The 17,636-nt window shown below is 39.2% G+C and overlaps 1 protein-coding gene across 1 annotated transcript in view; it reads left to right on the forward strand.

The window, feature by feature from the left end:
- Window positions 1–17,636, forward strand: part of SMARCA1 (SWI/SNF related, matrix associated, actin dependent regulator of chromatin, subfamily a, member 1) — a gene marked incomplete at its 5' end in the record, with an annotated part of 57,941 nt that overhangs the window by 11,507 nt on the left and 28,798 nt on the right. The window contains 11 exons of the mRNA XM_019540463.1: window positions 36–215; window positions 5,871–6,026; window positions 6,766–6,897; window positions 7,578–7,646; window positions 8,800–8,909; window positions 9,372–9,598; window positions 10,751–10,872; window positions 12,071–12,223; window positions 13,719–13,851; window positions 14,860–15,008; window positions 15,839–15,958. Of these exons, the coding sequence (XP_019396008.1) occupies window positions 36–215; window positions 5,871–6,026; window positions 6,766–6,897; window positions 7,578–7,646; window positions 8,800–8,909; window positions 9,372–9,598; window positions 10,751–10,872; window positions 12,071–12,223; window positions 13,719–13,851; window positions 14,860–15,008; window positions 15,839–15,958 (1,551 nt within the window). The remainder of the gene's footprint in view (window positions 1–35; window positions 216–5,870; window positions 6,027–6,765; window positions 6,898–7,577; window positions 7,647–8,799; window positions 8,910–9,371; window positions 9,599–10,750; window positions 10,873–12,070; window positions 12,224–13,718; window positions 13,852–14,859; window positions 15,009–15,838; window positions 15,959–17,636) is intronic.

The raw sequence follows: 17,636 nt of genomic DNA on the forward strand, positions 1-17,636 counted from the left end.
TTCAAAAGTGATATGTTTTTTCTTTGCTAACGTAGGGTCTTGGTAAGACTTTGCAAACTATAGCCTTGCTAGGCTATCTGAAGCATTACCGAAACATTCCTGGACCACATATGGTTCTGGTTCCGAAATCAACTTTGCACAACTGGATGAATGAATTTAAACGCTGGGTTCCATCTTTACGTGCTGTTTGTCTTATTGGAGACAAGGATGCCAGAGTAAGTGAACAACAGTTGAAAAATGCTGTGTTTTACATATCAAAAACTAGTATTCTGGGAAAAATAATTCTCTACGAAGCTATTTCCTTAGCAGTAGTAGCTTCCTGCAGTCTCTGAAAATGTTAGCATGGGGAAACGCATAGATGCTATGCTAATGTATTCTAGAGAAAATACTGGGAAAGACGTGTAGAAGAGGAGACAGAAGTAAGACTGGTCCCATTGTTACACTCTTTCCCTTGTTGGTTTCCCCTTCTCTGGTGGCTTGCACCTCTTTTTTCTTAGTTGTGTTTCACTCTGCTCATGTAGTGATTACTGTTTATTTTTTCTACCATTCGGCCCCTTGTCTCTCTTTCCTTTAGGTTGTTTTTTTCTTTCTTGATGGTCTCTTCCCCACTTTCCCTGGATAAAATGGGATAACAAAGAAATGTAAATTAAAGGTATACAGTGTATTTGACCATCATCCAGAAAAATATGCTAATGGACACAGTATCAATACTGTAGAATCTTTTAGGAAATTGATAACAGAGCTATTATTTGTGTAACTTAGAAAAACAGTGGAATTGCAGTGGAACAGCAGCTGTTACTGTGGATGTGGAGAGTAACGTACTGTTCAAAAGCTAATTATTCTGTATGTTCCAAAGTCTGCGTGCTGACTTGAATTGTCTTAAAATTTGCTCAGAACTGTTGAGACACTTTCTGAAGATGCAGCTCCTGCCCGTTCCCTTCCCTGAAAACCAGAAGCCGAGAGCATTTTGTATGTTTTCTTCTGACATGTCTTTTGTTCACACCTGGGGCTCAAACTGTGTCACAACTTATCAAATGGATTTCAGCTGCTCAGAATTTATCTTAGCAAGTACTGTATTGTCTCTCTGAGGAGAGCTTTATCGAATATGTTATTTAGAATTATGTGTCGAACCCCAGGTGTATGCACCAGTAGCTTCAGCCAGAGGGAATGAAATATGCATGCACAGCGAGACTGTTGGCTCTGTTAATACCCAAAGGATGACAGGTGACTCGATGAGAATGTGCTATTGTCACTGAATATGAGCTGCACCATGTGCCATGAGCTGAAGCCCTATTCACGGCGGGTTTCAGAAAATGTATGCATATACCTTGCTTTTGCACTTTGGTCCTTTCTGAAAGTTTTCCTTCATGCCCCATGTTTCTGGTTTAAAAGAGGAGTCTTTTAAAATGCGCTGAAGTCCACATACAAACTCTTATTTTATTTTAGCATTATTCTTTAAGAAAAAGACATGAGTTTTTTATCTACCTTCTAGGAAGTAGTTAAGCTAGGGAATGTGGAGGGAGCAGAAAATGGAAGAGAGTATCTGGTAGTTATGTAGAATGGGAGCTTCAGCTGCTATAGCTGAACTATGGCACAGCTGCTGAAAGTCAAGCAAAACCTATAAAAACACCCACATTAGTACAAGGCATTGTTTAAAGACAGTGATTTTTGGAAAGCCTGATTTGATGGCTAGATTTTGACAGTGAGACAGAGTTTTCAAACACTAATATTTTCCTACAGTCCCTCAATGAATAAGGTGTGCTGTCATCAAGACTATAAGTGGGGTGTGTGTTGGGAGAGTTTGCCATCTTCCCCTCCAGCGATGTACTTAGAAGGGAGGAAAGTGAAGCCAACTATGCCTTCTATTTAAATATCCCTCTGTCCCTCACAATTCCTTCCCATGGCTGTTCCTCCAGGTCAAAGGAGCCCGCTCTAGGGCCCTTCCTCTGCAACTGCTCCTTGCTTGAGAAAGGAACTCAGAAATCTCTGTCTTCCTTTATTGTCTTCAGCAAGGGTGTTAGGCTCACCGTTCCCCATTTAGTTATGTTGTAGAGGGAAGAGGCTCTGAAAGATTAATGGTGCTTTGACTCAGTACTGCCTCTGGTCCTGTCAATCTCTTATGTGTATATGCTCCAAATCTCTGCTTCATTAGAATGAAAGGACCGCTTTTATGGTGAGTGCAGTCCTTTAATAATATTTCACAGAGTGAAAAAATCCTCTTTCTCTGAGACTTCAGTGGAAGGGTTGGTGCTTGGGCCAGGGCCAGTAAGCTGCCTGGCCTCACTGTTTGGGCATCCATGGTGTCAGCAAAATAAATTAAATGGACATTTGCTTGAGCTATGTTTGTACATTGAGCTATGTATAACAAATTCTTCAATGTTAAACCTCAACACAAAGTATCTTGGTGCCACCCACAATTTAGCTGACACTAGCTTGACCTGATCATCACCCACTCATAAGACTTCCATGATGTAATCATTGCATGATTCTGTCAGTGTTGTCTGTGATACTGATCATTCATTGGCATGCAGTATAGTCAAATTGCATCCCAGGAAATTGTACAAGAGCAAGAAACTCTATTACGAATAAATGCCACGTCACTGAAAGCTGAAGGCACATCATGTCAGTTCATTAAAACTCTCTCTGGGGCTCTGTCATATCTTAAGCTGTGTAATAGTGCTGCGAAAAAATGGATTCAGCTCAAAGGAGCCATCTGTCAAACTGCCTTGGACTCTTGTGGTACTCGTGACATTGCAGCTTAAACGATTGGTTTGATGAGAACTCATCTGAAATTAATCTCATTCATAGAAAATAAACAGCTTTCCTTAAATATGTGTGACCTTAGCCACTCCAACTTTCAGGTGCATTGAGAGATCTGGCAAAAGGTCAAATGTACAGCAAGACAGTGTGCAAATGATTGTTGGCTACAACTGCAAAAGTATCCAAGAAGCTGCTGACTGAGGTGCCATGCAAGCAATGTATGAGGGCATCAGAAAAGCTCTCAGACCTGTTCTGAGGAAGACCGCCCTTTTAAAATCCTCCACAGGTGAAGTCATTGAACAAGGAGATGGACTGATGGGTTGAACATTACTCAGAAATCTACTGTCATGAAAATGTGGTCTGTGACTTCGCTTTCAATGTACTTGAAGACCTCTCGACCCTGACGCTGCTTGACCATAAACTTACCATAGGCAAAGTAGAAAAAGCCATTGATCAGCTTGCTTGTGGTAGAGCCCCAGATGTGGATTGTATACTGGCTAAAGTTATTAAGTACAGGACAGCTGTCCTCGTCTTCCATCTGCATGAATTAATATGTATGTGTCGTAGAGAAGATGAAGTTCCTCAAGACATGAAGGATGCAAGCATAGTCACTCTATACAAAAACAAAGCTGATATGAAGAACTGCAATAACTATCACAGTATATCCATCATTGGGAAGCTCTTTGTCAAAGTTGGCCTGCTAAGACTGTAGACCCTTGTGGGCAGAGTCTACCCTGAGTCTGAGTGTGGTTTCAGATTCAGTAGAGCCATGATGGATATGATATTCTTTCTGAGACAGCTACAGGAAAGGTGCCGTGAACAAAGGAAATCTCTGTTTGTAGCATTTGTCAATCTCGCCAAAGCTTTCAATCTTGTCAGCAGAGATAGTTTGTTTCAAATCCTGAAGAAGATTAGCTGCCCTCCTAAGCTCTTAGGCATCAAGTCCTTCCACATTAGTATGCATGGAATGGTGCAGTTTGATAGGTCATGTTCGGAAGAACTTGAAATCAAGAGTAGTATCAAACAGGGCTGTGTCCTAGCTCTTGTCGGCTTTTGGGAATTTATTTTCTGTCCTACTCAAATATGCATTCAGTGGCAGTTCAGGAGTATACTTTGTGACCAGATCAGCTAGGAAACCCTTGAACCATGCTCATCTCAAAAGTGAAAACAAACCCGAGAAGTTCTTGTTCATGAAATGCTCTTTGCCAATGACGCAGCAATCTAGTCATTCAGAAGCAGGAGTGCAAAGTCTCATGGATTGTTTTTTGTGTGCTTGTGACAATTTCTGCCTGACCATTAGCCTAAAGAAGACATTAGTCATGGGTCAACAAGTTAACTTCCCTCCTGAAGTTGGAATACATGATGAAAGCCTGGAAGTGGTTGAAAAAATTCACTTACTTGGGCTCGCAAAATCTTGGCTTGGAAGCCAGAATTAATGCTTGCATTGGAAAGGCAAGAAACACTATGGCTAAACTTGAGAATCTGGGAAAACAAAGCGATCACTCTCTCTACAAAGATGTCAGTCTACAGTGCTTGCCTACTCAGCTCTCTGTTGTATGGCAGTGAAACATGGATTTCTTATGCTAAGGAAGAAAGAAAACTGAACAGTTTCCATCTTCTAGGTCCTCCACCATATCCTGGGCACAACATGGCATGACAAAATCTCCAAATTCGCTGTTCAGGAGCGGGCAAGTTACTCGCTATGTTTATGTTTCTGAGACAGAGTTGTCTCCATTGGTTAGGACATGTGAATCATGTGAGCGATGGCCAGATCCCCAAGGATATACTCTATGGTGAGCTGGCCCCTGGCAAATGTCAACTTGGATGGCCCAAACTCCATTTTGTTGATGTCTGCAAGAAAAACCTTTTGTGAGTTGCACATTGATGGTCTACACTGGGAATCAGTTTCTTCGGGTTGCTGCAAGTGGAAAGTCACCGTGAAGCAGGGCCTATGTTGTTTTGAGATGGAGAGGGTCAGTGATGACCTAGAGCAGTGGTCTCCAAACTTTTTTGATCACACACCCCTATGAGTAAAAAAATTTTTGAGCACGCACCCCCAATATGTATATATTTATATAACTATAAATAGAAGTTCTAATATTTTCTTCCCGCACCCCAGTGGATCGTCTTGCTTACCCGTTGGGGTGTGCGCACCCCACTTTGGTGACCACTGACCTAGAGAAGAGGCATTAGAGGCTTGCAAGACAAAACTACTCGGCATGCCAGTGCAAGCTCAATCAAGTTTGTATCAAGTTTGTGTGCAGCCTGCTGGAAGCTCTGTTTGTTGTGTGTTGGACTCTTCAGCCACTCAAGAAGCTGCGGTGGTACCCAGTAACCCACCAAAGGCGCAATCTCCATAGTCTGTTGAGACTGATGGTTGCCAATGATGAGACGGGAAAAGGGAAGTCAAAGCAGTGTAGAAGTATCTGAAGAAGAGAGGAAGGGTTTGGAGTTGTGTGTTTTAGGGACTGGGGAGGCACTAGCTCTGTGCTCTTTTTTCCATCTCTTTACCCTCTCTTATTTTTCTCCTTTCAAGACATTACTTCATGACCCATCTAAGCTTGCCTGGGGCATGGAGTGGAACATTCTAAGTAGTGGCAGGGAAATCTGAGCATTTGAGGAGCTATTGGATGCTGTAGCATGAAGACTGGGGTGAAGAAGGGTGGGGGTCAGAGCTTTGTAGCAGGGGACGTTACAGGAAGGTCCTACACCTGTCTCCACTGTCAGTCCTTCCCTGCAAAAAAAAAAAATGTCAGTATTTCCATACAAAAAGTTGATTCCTTGTCTTGTTGCAGGAGATACTTATTTAAAAAATTGTTAAGCTTAAGAAAGCAAAACTTTGTGAGATGAGAACAAGGCACACCTTTTTTCTTAACTCCAGCTGAAAATCATTTGTCAGAAGCATAAGGATTGAAAGCTTGGTTGTTTCTTCTCAAAGTGGTGTAACATCAGGTGTTTTTTCCTAGACGTGTCTCTATTGAATTGGGCCAGTCTGTTTGCCTCAGTAATATTAGGACAGATAGATGGTATTGAACTCCAAGTAAGTTATGCATGCTGCTGTTACTGTTACTTGAAAATATTTATTCATGGATGCACTTATTTTGCATTAGGCTGCTTTTATCCGTGATGTTATGATGCCTGGAGAATGGGATGTTTGTGTTACTTCATATGAAATGGTAATCAAGGAGAAATCTGTTTTCAAAAAATTTAACTGGAGGTACCTGGTAATTGATGAGGCCCACAGAATAAAGAATGAAAAATCAAAGGTAAACTTTCTGATTTCCTTCAACATTTCTGTAATATATTTGCAGGAAAATTTTGTGGCATAATTTTCTTTGTATTGTTGTTGGTCATGATAAAATATCTTTTGAACATTTAGTTTTAAAAATAATAGCTTGGGCTTCTTGGATTTGAAGGGGCTTGTTAAACCTTATGCTGTGAGCCGCACAAATCTTGATCGGTGTTAGTACTACCGTGGAGTTTGGAGCAGTCACGTCCATAGTCTAGAAACCTTCTCTGTCTCCCATACACAAAGCTGTGACTTATTGTTAGAGGCCTGATGAGCAGGAGCAGGACTAGGAGCTGTAGGTGCAAGTTGCACCACAGGGCTGGTGAGTCAGAACAGGATCTACAGATGAGGGTGTGAGAAATCCTGGGATGCTGGAGGACTTCAATTTGGGTGGCACATCTGTTGGGAGTGGCCACACCTTAATGGAATAAGGAGCTGGATAGCGCAGATCAGAGATAAGCCTGCCCTGGAGTGGTGTAACTTTGAGCTGCATAATGAACGCTTAAAACCAATTTAAGATATTAATGTGCGGATGATCCAAGGGTTAAGAGCTCCATGAGCTGCCCAAAATTACTGTGTAATAAGGCCCTAACCCTGAATAACAGGGACTGTCATTGACATTAGTTGCAATGGTGGGTACTTAGGACATCTTAAATTAAAAGAAACTCTTTGAATTTAAGCCACAGGTTTATTATAAATTTACATTGTGTTTCTAGCTGTCAGAAATCGTCCGTGAGTTCAAAACTACAAATCGGTTGCTGCTGACTGGAACTCCTTTGCAGAATAACCTCCATGAGCTGTGGGCATTACTTAATTTTCTTTTACCTGATGTCTTCAACTCTGCAGATGTAAGTTGAAACCTAATATTGAAGTTCTTATTAATATAAATCAGATGACTTTCTGTAGAGGAAGGATGACTTACTAGTTAGGATGGCCTGAGACTTGTGAGCCCTGAATTGAATTGGAGTAGATCCAGGGTTGTGTCATAGGGGCCAGAATCAGGGGACAGTGCAAAATGTGGAGCAACAACATAACTTTAACTTGTCTTCACTTAAAACTGCTACCTTTTTCCCTTTTGACATTGTCCCTTTCTTTTTCTTTCACTCTTCTTTCTATTGCTTTGAAGCAACTGCTTCCTTTCTTTATGCTTCATAACACTATTTCTATTCATGGTTTATGGTTCCATTTTCTTTTCTTCCCTCATACTATTACACAAGCACTAAGATAGGAACTCAGACACTACAGTAATGGACACGGTATACAATTTTAAACTTGAACAAAGTAGGCATCTCTCTCAAGAATACATGATTGTGTTTTGTGAGTACAGTTTTTCATTTGGCTTATGTGTTCCTATAAGCTATACATTGAGTAGAGAGTTGTGGCCTGATTCTTTTCTTACTGATAAGACGCCATTGACTTTAGACTTACACTATTATTAACAAGAGTAAATGAACCTCTGTTTGTGTCTGCTAGAAAAACAAAGTATGAATAATTTAATCATCATGGTGGTGTGCATTTTTTTCTACAGGACTTTGACTCCTGGTTTGATACTAAAAATTGTCTCGGTGATCAAAAACTTGTAGAAAGACTTCATGCTGTAAGTACTGAAGGCTATAATAATGTATAATTAATATAAATAATTTCAAAACTATAATTATCAATTTTCCTTTAATATTACTATGAAACGTTATGTGGAGAAGTCATTAAATATGTGAGAAAATCGTGCATATCTTACAAACGGCCTTTGTTTATTTTGTTACTTTAATGTCTGTCAGAATTTAAGTGAAAGTTGCATCTAATTCCTCCTGATTTTTCTTTTATATCACTGTTGTTTGACATGGACAGAAATCAGAACACGAACCCATGCAAACTAAGTTCCAGGGATTTTTTAAAATCTTTAATTATCTTGAATATTCTGTTGGTGTGATTTCACCATCGCAGTGAAATAAAGACAGATTTTTTTCTTTATCTGTGAATAATCCATGCTTTAGTGTGCTTAGGTTAGAATAATTTCTAAAATGTTCTTTGTTTTGTAATAATGAAACTTCATTATAGTTTCCAAATCATGTACCATTGAAATGGTATTAAAACTGAATAAATAGATATGTAAGAACTCAGATGTGGAGGGTCCTCCTCTCAAAGGGTTTAGACATATATTTGGAGCTATTACAAAAGGGCAATATTTCCAAAGGACAGTAGCTGTTAGGTGCTAATTGTTACCTGGGTTTGATACAAATGTGGCAAACCACTCCAACTTGAACCCTGGATTAAGCAGTGGAAGATGCCAAAATGTATACTGGGGGGACTGTAAAAAGGTTGTTGTTTTATCTTCTGTTCAGCAGCACGTTTTGAGAGTGGTGAGAGTTATAACCTGTGCTTCCTTAATCTGTAGTACTTTGTCTACCTATGAAGAGTACATAAAAGATAGTTTGCTCTTAACTGTTTGCTGGGAAGATAGCAAAGCCATCAGCTTCACATCCCCTGGCATGAATGTCATAGGGGAGCACACTGTGGCAGTTCTTTAGTCTTGAGAGCTCTTGTAATGCCCTTCTTAACAGCCTGGTGAACTTAACACACCATTTGAAATGGGCAATTTCATTTTCCACTCAGAAGGTGTGACAGGTTGGAGAACTATCTGAGCTGTGTAAGCGGTTCAGAATTTTGACAGATAAAAATGCAGGAATGAGCCTATTAAATCTCACATCTGTAGGAATATTTATGATAAATGTATCTCTGAAACTTTTTTTAAGGTTTTGAAGCCATTTTTGTTACGTCGCATAAAAGGTGAAGTGGAAAAGAGCTTGCCTCCTAAAAAGGAAGTAAAGATTTACCTGGGACTCAGCAAAATGCAGAGAGAATGGTGAGTTATTTACATAAATATAAGATTGTTTTAAGGATGATGAAGAATACTAAGGTACTTTATATAAGAACCATATGTTTGTCTTACTTTTGTAGTCATAGCTCTAAAATACATAGGCTTTGCATATAAAAAGGAACTAGTCTTTTCTGGTATTTCGTTCTGGTATGTTTGAATATTAAAAAGCCCAGTTGCTTTAACTGAGAAGGATTAGAGAACAACAGAACGTTCTCTTTCAGCTTTTTAAAATGCTGGCAGCAGCAACCTGGACAGGCAGACCACACCATGGCAGCAACAGTAAGCAGACAAAGCTCTTCTCCCTACCCCTTGTCATTCATCAGGATTTGCAAAACTTGCTGCATACACCTGAACACAGTAACTGGGACATTTCAGAAACTCTTTCATATTTTAAATGTTCTAAAACTAAAAGCTAGACATTTCTCAAAATTGTTTATTAAACTTCAGGTATACACGGATCCTGATGAAAGATATTGATATTCTAAATTCAGCTGGGAAAATGGATAAGATGCGGCTGTTGAATATTCTTATGCAGTTACGAAAATGTTGTAACCATCCATACCTGTTTGATGGTGCTGAGCCTGGACCTCCTTACACCACTGACACACATCTCGTCAACAACAGTGGTAAAATGGTAGCTTTGGATAAACTACTGGCAAAACTCAAAGAACAAGGTGAATATGATCAGCAGGACAATAGTTGTACTAAGCATAATAATAAATTAAATAAACGTGTTTACAAATAGTTTTTGCTTCCATGGAGACCAAGTGCCTTATTCACTGTGATCTGAAGGTTTTTAGTAAGATTCATTTTTTGTGGGGTTTTAAGTGGCAGATAAAAATAGAGGAATGGGGAACGCAACTGTAAGAAGAAGAGAAGGAAGAACAAATTATAGGAAAATAAAAGATGAAGGGAAAATGGTGAAACTGAATTTGAATTTAAATAAAAAATGTGCAATGGGAAAGAAATAGAAGGGAGGGTGGTGTTGGGTGAGGAATGTGAAGAGAGTAAGTTAGGGGAGGAAGCAGGCCTTCTGACCCCATCAGGTTAATATTGGATCTAGGTAGAATGGCAGGAGGCTTCTACATGAGATGAAAGCAAGGACTGCACTAAGGGCCTATCTGGGCTGCAAATGTTCATGTGTAAGGGGCTCCAGAATCTGGGTGCAGTGACAGTGGGGTTCCATATTTTAGATAGCATTTTCAAGCCCCAAACATTCAATGTTCTTCCAATACTGATAATATGATTTTGTGTGCTGTTCTGCTGTATGATTGTGCAAAACCTTATGACTGGTAAATGAACACATGCTGATGCAATGCTAGTGCAATGTATGTGGCAGAGGGTAGGATTTTAAGTTTAAGAAGTCCTAACAATTAAGATATTAGGGTTAAAATTTTAGATTTAATGTTTTAGGGTTTATTTTAAATATCTTTCACCAGAATATTCACACAGTCCTGCAGTAGTCTTGGGAAATTGAGCAATTTTCCTTAGACTTCTGATTAATTTTGATTTTGACAACTCTGCACATCAAGCACCCTTATAGTAATGTCTTTAGAAATGTTTTCTTGTTTCTTCGCTTGTTTCCTGTTGGGATACTACTCTATAAATCATCTAAACGCCACCTTGAAAAAGTTAGAGTTGGATTTGAAGGCCAATCATAGAAAAAGAACTGTTTAAAAAAACAGAACTTGAATAAGCTTGAGCATTTGATAATTAGAAATGTAAATATAGTTCTCTGTTAATTCTTTCTGTGCCCCTAACTTCTGTATAACTGGTTCTGTGATAAGGTTGTTTTGTGAAAAAATAGTTATTTTGTATTTTCTTAGGTTCCAGAGTTCTCATTTTTAGTCAGATGACCCGCTTATTGGATATTTTGGAAGATTATTGCATGTGGCGCGGGTATGAATACTGTCGATTGGATGGACAGACACCACATGAAGAAAGAGAGGTGAGAAAAATCCACCAGGTTTTTTAAATTGGACAGATTCTGTCTTGAGATGTCTGCATTTAATTTGCAACTGAAGCCTCTTGATTTGCTTAAGTAAAAAGTTCTGTTTAAAGTATAGTTGTCACTTTTTTTTTAAATGTGGTAGTTTTAACAAGTTTGAATATGCTTGTTTCACAAATGAAATAGTGGACTAATTGAAAAGGTGGTTCATACTATTTCTAACCAGTTGCTAATCTAGATACTAAACTTACTATTTACAGCCCATTAATGTGTCTGTGCAGAGCATCGCTGACTTCACTGGAGCACCATGTTAGGCCTAGCTATCCACTTGCTTGCTGTCAAAAGTGGGACAGGACCAGGGCCATGATGTAGGGCTTATTATAAGAAACAATAAAACCTCATAAAACATTTCATTAGCATAAAGAATATCACTGGTTTGTGCATACAAGTCTAAAGACTTTCACTGCCTTTTAAAGTTGGTGTGTATAGGACGGATGGAGTTGGCTCTTTTTCTTTCTCAGCCTAGGAGGCTATATACAGTCCCTCAGGTGGGCAGTTATTGCACTGAAATCTTTTCTGTAGCTGTCTCCAGATCAGAGTGTATGTGGTCTTGGGTGGTCCACAGATGGTCACTGGTTCCATTGTGTAACAACGTTATTATCTCTTTTTTGCTATAGGGATTGATCTGGGGGAGCTCAGACCCATCCTACTCCACTTGGTCCTGTCTTGGGACTCTGCTTAGCTGTGAGGAACAGTCAGGCAAACCTCTCTCAGCCCTTGTGATGCAACTGCCTGAGCTGTTGCCTGTCCTCCTAGCATCGAAAAGTCTCTTATCCTTAATCTTGGGATTCTGTCTTAATGTCCTGTCCACGGTTGAAGCTATTTCATCATCTTTGGGCCATCAGTGCAATATCTGGAAATACTTTTGCCCTTGGGAATACATCTTTGTTAGGTCCAGATGCCCAGGTGCTTCCCAGCCTGTACTGACCACTCCTCCCTCGCTCATGTTCTGTGTGGAGTCGGAAGTACCATTACCTGCTTTTTACCTGCTCTCCACTTGGGCTTAACTCTTCTGCCTCTATGCTGAGTTAACAAGCCACAGTGTGGCATATAATAATTAATTTTAAACAAAATAGTCATAAAATGAATATTTGTTAGAATATTCTGCTACTTCAATGGGGTTTTTTTTGTCTTTTAGGAAGCAATAGACACCTTTAATGCTCCCAACAGCAGCAAATTCATATTTATGTTGAGTACCAGGGCTGGAGGTCTGGGGATTAATTTGGCTACTGCTGATGTGGTTATTCTTTATGATTCAGACTGGAATCCTCAGGTGGATCTTCAAGCTATGGTGAGTAAAAATTGAAATATAACTAAAGTTATCCATATAAAATCAAATTATGAGATTGATAGAACTCCATAAAATGTGTATTAGAAGTATTCAGTGTTAGCATTTACATATAATCCCAAAGGCTATGAAGTTCAATGGAAAAAATATAACCTAAATTTTGGAATAAACTGTAAATTTCTTGCCCCCAAAATACTTATTTAAATCCTCTGTACTCTACTAATGTTTTGTGCCCCCAAATTTCTATTTTTAATTTACTATTTCTAGTTCTAATTACTATTTTATACCCCTGAATTTCTCTCCTGAGATAGTTATAATTTATGGGATGCGTCAGGATTATTCCAGAAGTGTTATCTGAATGTTTATTCAGGAAAACAAAAAGGTTTGATGTAGGTATTAAAATACTAGTCAAATATGAAGATGGAAATAATACTTGTTAGTAGTCTCTCTTGGGTATTTTAAAGGTAGGCATCCACATTGGTTGGGAGTTGGGATTTGCTATTGATATTGTATTGAATGCTTAGTAGTGGCTGTCATTTGTCATCATTTTAGCTGTTGGAACACTTGATTAGATTTGGGTCAAAAAACCTGAAAGTTATTAAGCAATTATGAGTATTAGGGCCGTAGCATAAGGAGCTCTCATTAGTTTCCATTCATTTTTGCTTCTTGTGTAAATTTTTCAGAGAGGATCTCTCTGTTTTCTTGTTAGAATAGATTTTCTTCTAGTTGAACTTAAGAAATATTTATATGCAGTTAGAAGATATCAGGCAGTAGATGTACAGAAACCTGAGCTAGCTTAAATCTAGCTAACAAGGGAAACTACAGCAATTAACTTGAAATAATGAGAACTGTACAAGATTACCCAGGGTCCTGGGTACTAAGTTGGTGGCTGAAGCCTGGTGCTATAGCTAACACTAGACTTTAAAGTTGGATGAAGGGCAAGTTGCATAAGTACGTATTAGTTGTATATTTATTTATTTAGATTTGTATTCCAAAAGGCACAAAATGGCTTACAATAAGCAAATGAACCACAGACAGGATTCCCCAAAGAGTACCCTAAAACCTGAAAACTGCAACTGCTCTCCTCCTCATAACCAAAGTTCGACACAAGTGAACCCTCCTGCCAATTCCAGCCATGCATCCCAACCAGCACTCTCATAAGATAAGAAATCTCTTTCACCCCACCCACCCTTACTTAATGATGTAAATTGATATCAACTCTACTTCCAGTCACTCTAAATCTGTGCTGATATATCCAAGTTCAGTCAGAAACTGTTCCAATATTTTAAAATACTACATTCACAATGGTTTTACAAAAACATTTTAGTAAAAAGTAATTTGTTCTTTTCTTGGTTTTTTACATATAGTAAGAGTAAAATATCTCTACTAAGTTTTGTCAGTTTTTCTGATGCTTGCAACAGATAATTTTGACTGAAATGTCTGTTAATGCTTACAAGACTCTCTTGTATTGTTGAATTACTTGATCTGTTTTTATTAGGATCGTGCACATCGTATTGGCCAAAAGAAACCAGTAAGGGTATTCCGACTTATTACTGAAAATACTGTTGAAGAAAGGATTGTAGAAAGAGCTGAAATAAAACTGAGACTGGACTCTATAGTTATTCAGCAAGGTATCCAGTACTATTGTGTTTGTCCCAGAACAGAATTTAACTCCTTCACTTGGCAAAGGGGGAAATATACAAAGTGCGAGGCAGTGGAGTGTTGGGCCTGATGTTTGTCGTGGCAGAATACTAATTGAACTTGAAATAATATCAAATATCAGTTTCAGGTCCTGATGTTTCATTTAATTTCTTACTCAGGTAGAACTGAAATCCGTGGGTTAAGTGTTGCACTAGGTACCAACTGCTAAAAATGATATAGCAAACCTCCCCTGAAACCCAAGTACTGTTACAGGGCCTCACTGAGTAGGCATGCTGTTTTAAAAAAGGGGGGGGGGGGGGTTTCCAGGGGTTTTCAGTATAGTAGGTACTGCTCTTATGTAAGTTTTTGCAAGTTACTGAACTACTGTTTAAAGCTTGGTGTTCTGCATATCTATAACAGAACATTTAGCTTAAGGAGAGTCAGGCTAGATGATCTGTTCAGGTCCCTCCTGACCCTAGCTATGAAACTATGAGGTATAGGTTCTCACTGCCTTTGTTTGCTACTAATTGGGAGGGTGATACTTATGGCTGGCTTTGGCCTTCGGAAGGTTGAGCTAGACCTGGACAAATAGTAAATTCACCAAGAAGTGGAGCTGCGGGGAAACCAAAATGATTGTGAATTTAGGTTGAATTCAGTGCACAAATTTGGCTGAAAAATGAAGTAAAGTTTTGAAATGTAAAAACCATTTTATTTGACATTTGCAAAATAAAACATTAAGCTCTTTGTTTAAAGTTGACCTATATGAAAAGAGTAAGATATTAAAAGGTTTACCTAACCTGAAAAGAAAACATAACCTTATTTGGTTTGGGTTGACCGGTTGGGTGTATCAACATTTTTGTTTTGTTTTGCCAAAAACCTTTTAAAATGTTGATTTCAAACTCAAATATCGTTTCCAGTTTTCCTAAAAAATCCATTATTTCCCCATTGCTATTGACAGCCTTGGTTTAAAGCATTCATTTTGTTTCTCCTACTTTTAGGAAGACTCATAGATCAACAGTCTAACAAACTGGCAAAAGATGAAATGCTGCAGATGATCCGGCATGGAGCCACACATGTTTTTGCTTCTAAGGACAGTGAGCTAACAGATGAAGATATTACCACCATCTTAGAAAGAGGTGAAAAGAAGGTGAGAGCATAATTCCATATGGAATTTGGAGTTGTCACTGACTTTATTTTAAAATTAATAATTGTAAAATAAAAGAGAGTATGGTTCTTAAGAGTTAAGGATCACCAGATCTATTTAATTTGTAAATCTTATTTCATATTGACAGAAAAATATAATTTGACAAGATTTGTATTTATTTTAGTAGCAGCTTTCTGCTGTCTTCAATAAGAAATGTCTTTGAAAAGGAAAAGCTGCAGTTTTCCGATTGCCTCCCTCATTCTTTGTTTTATTGCAAAGATATATTGTAGTCTATTCCCATAAATTTGCCAACAAATACATCGGCAAGTTGCAATCTAATTGTATTATAGGACTGTTTCCTTAAAGTGGCCTAAAAGCTGGAGGACTGCAAAACAAATGTTCTATAGTTATTTTTCTAGAACATATTCTGCAAGAATGTAATAATGATGATAATAATAATAGTTTTAACATCTTTTTTTTAATTAAAAAGGTTTTAGAAGTGTATAACCCATATGCTAATAAGTTTTTTAATAGATGTGAAGTATTTAATGTTAAAAGGTAGTAAATAATTTATTAAGTAAATGAAGTACTCTTTCAGCAGGGAAGCTTTGTGCATATATTTAAAAAAAAAATGAAGTTTATGTTGATATTGGTTTGCATTATGACAGCACACTAATTTAACCTAATGATAAGTGCATGTAGGGGAGCAAAGGACTGAAATAACAGGTGTGTGTGAAGTCCTTATTAATATTTAAGAAAGGCTGATTTTTTCACAAATTTAATACAAAGGTAAAACTTCTCGTGTTGCTAATAGCACTGTCGTTTTATTTTAGACAGCAGAAATGAATGAGCGATTGCAAAAGATGGGGGAGAGCTCTCTAAGGAACTTCACTATGGACACAGAAATGAGTTTATATACCTTTGAAGGGGAAGATTATAGAGAAAAACAAAAGGTAATTTTCTCTTGTGGAATAAATGAAATCATGTAGTCACTTTGGTTAAACCATAGTTTGAATGAATCTAATGTCAGTGGAGATGGTGTTGCAGGATCAGAGCCTAACTTGGTAATTCATATTTCAGACCATTTTCTACTGCTTGAGACGCTAGGGAACAGTCTCAGTATGTGACATTATCCACTGCAATATCTGGCTATATGGGAGATTTCCAAATAGGAGCTACTGCTTCTTAGAACAAAGCAGTCAAATGTACAGCCCTTGGAGCTACATTGTCTGGTCCCTTGGGCTTGCAGTAGGGATGGTAATTTGGCAGCTTGGCTCACAGCTGAAATCTGGGACATGGAGCCCTGTTGGGGCACATGTCAGAGGCAGGACAGTGAGCAACAGCTACAGTAGCTCTTGCTGCCACTCATTCTGCCACCATGACTGGATTTGGCCCTTAAGGAGCCCTGCAATAAGGATGTGACCCATGTCGGAGTGAGTTAGATGCCCCTGGCTTAGCACATAGCATGTAAAATAGTCAGGCTACCAGATTAAGACTGGGGTGGGATGCAGTGTGATTGGGCTAGTTACTTATTTGAATTCTTTGAGACTTGGTTGGCAGTGCTGCTTATGGAGGAGTGAAGCACTACGCATCTTATAGGGCTATCTTATAGCTTTGGTCCCTGATTCGATTTGGTGGAGATTCAGCCTGATTTGGTGGCCAAATCTCCGAATCTGAATCAAATTGAAGGACCCTTCAATCTCTCCGAATTGAATTGGAACCCTCCGAATTGATTCAGAGAGATTTGGAAAGATTTGGAGATTTAGACATAGAGATAGCTTTAAATGTTTTTTTTCTACATACCTCTAGGTAGCAGAGACTTGTGAGTGCTGCAGTGCAGGGACATGTGGAGTGTACCACAGAAGCCTGAGAGGCTCCCCAGCGCTCTTGGCAGCAGACCTGGAAGTGGACCAGAAATGGCACTTCAGGGTTTACTGGGGAGTGTGCTGGGGGGGCCCGCACACCGCTGGCTTGGTGACTGGTGCCTCCTGGGTCTGGGGGCGCACCCGGGGACCCCCTGCGGCCGAACACAGAGCCAGGGAGGTGCGGGGGGGCCTCCAGCATGCTCCCTGGCAGACCCAGAAGTGGACCGGAAGTACTTCTGGTCCACTTCCAGTTTTGCCACTGAGCACGTGGAGGGTCCCCCCGTGCTCCTGTGGGACACTGCATGCGCCCCAGCATCGCAGTGATCATGAGCTGTGCCTGCTACCTCAAGGTGTGGAGAAAAAAAAGCTGTATCTGTGTCCGAATCACAGATTCTCCAAATCAGCATCGAATCTTCAGATTTAGATTCAGCTGAATCAAATCAGAGACAGTGATCCGAATCAATGAACCACTGTCCCCAATTTGGGCCGAATCTGAAATGAATAGGGCCCACTTTGCACACTCCTAATACCTTGGCTACTTACTTTTCTGGCTTGCTTCTATACCACCATGACATCCCTGTGCTATGTTTAAAATGCAGTTGTCAAGTGTTTCATGTTTCTGAAACTTGTGGGAGCATCACCTAATGTTAAGTCATAAACTTAACTGCTAGTGTTTTCAGTAAAAATATTGCTGCTTCTTTTATGTACCATCTTCATTTGACTTTTTTCAGCCTAAATTTCCTAAAATAACCTTGCTTGGGATATC

This window comes from Crocodylus porosus, unplaced genomic scaffold (genome assembly GCF_001723895.1).
Source record: "Crocodylus porosus isolate Cpor-Errol unplaced genomic scaffold, CroPor_comp1, whole genome shotgun sequence".
NCBI classification, from domain to species: Eukaryota; Metazoa; Chordata; order Crocodylia; family Crocodylidae; genus Crocodylus; species Crocodylus porosus.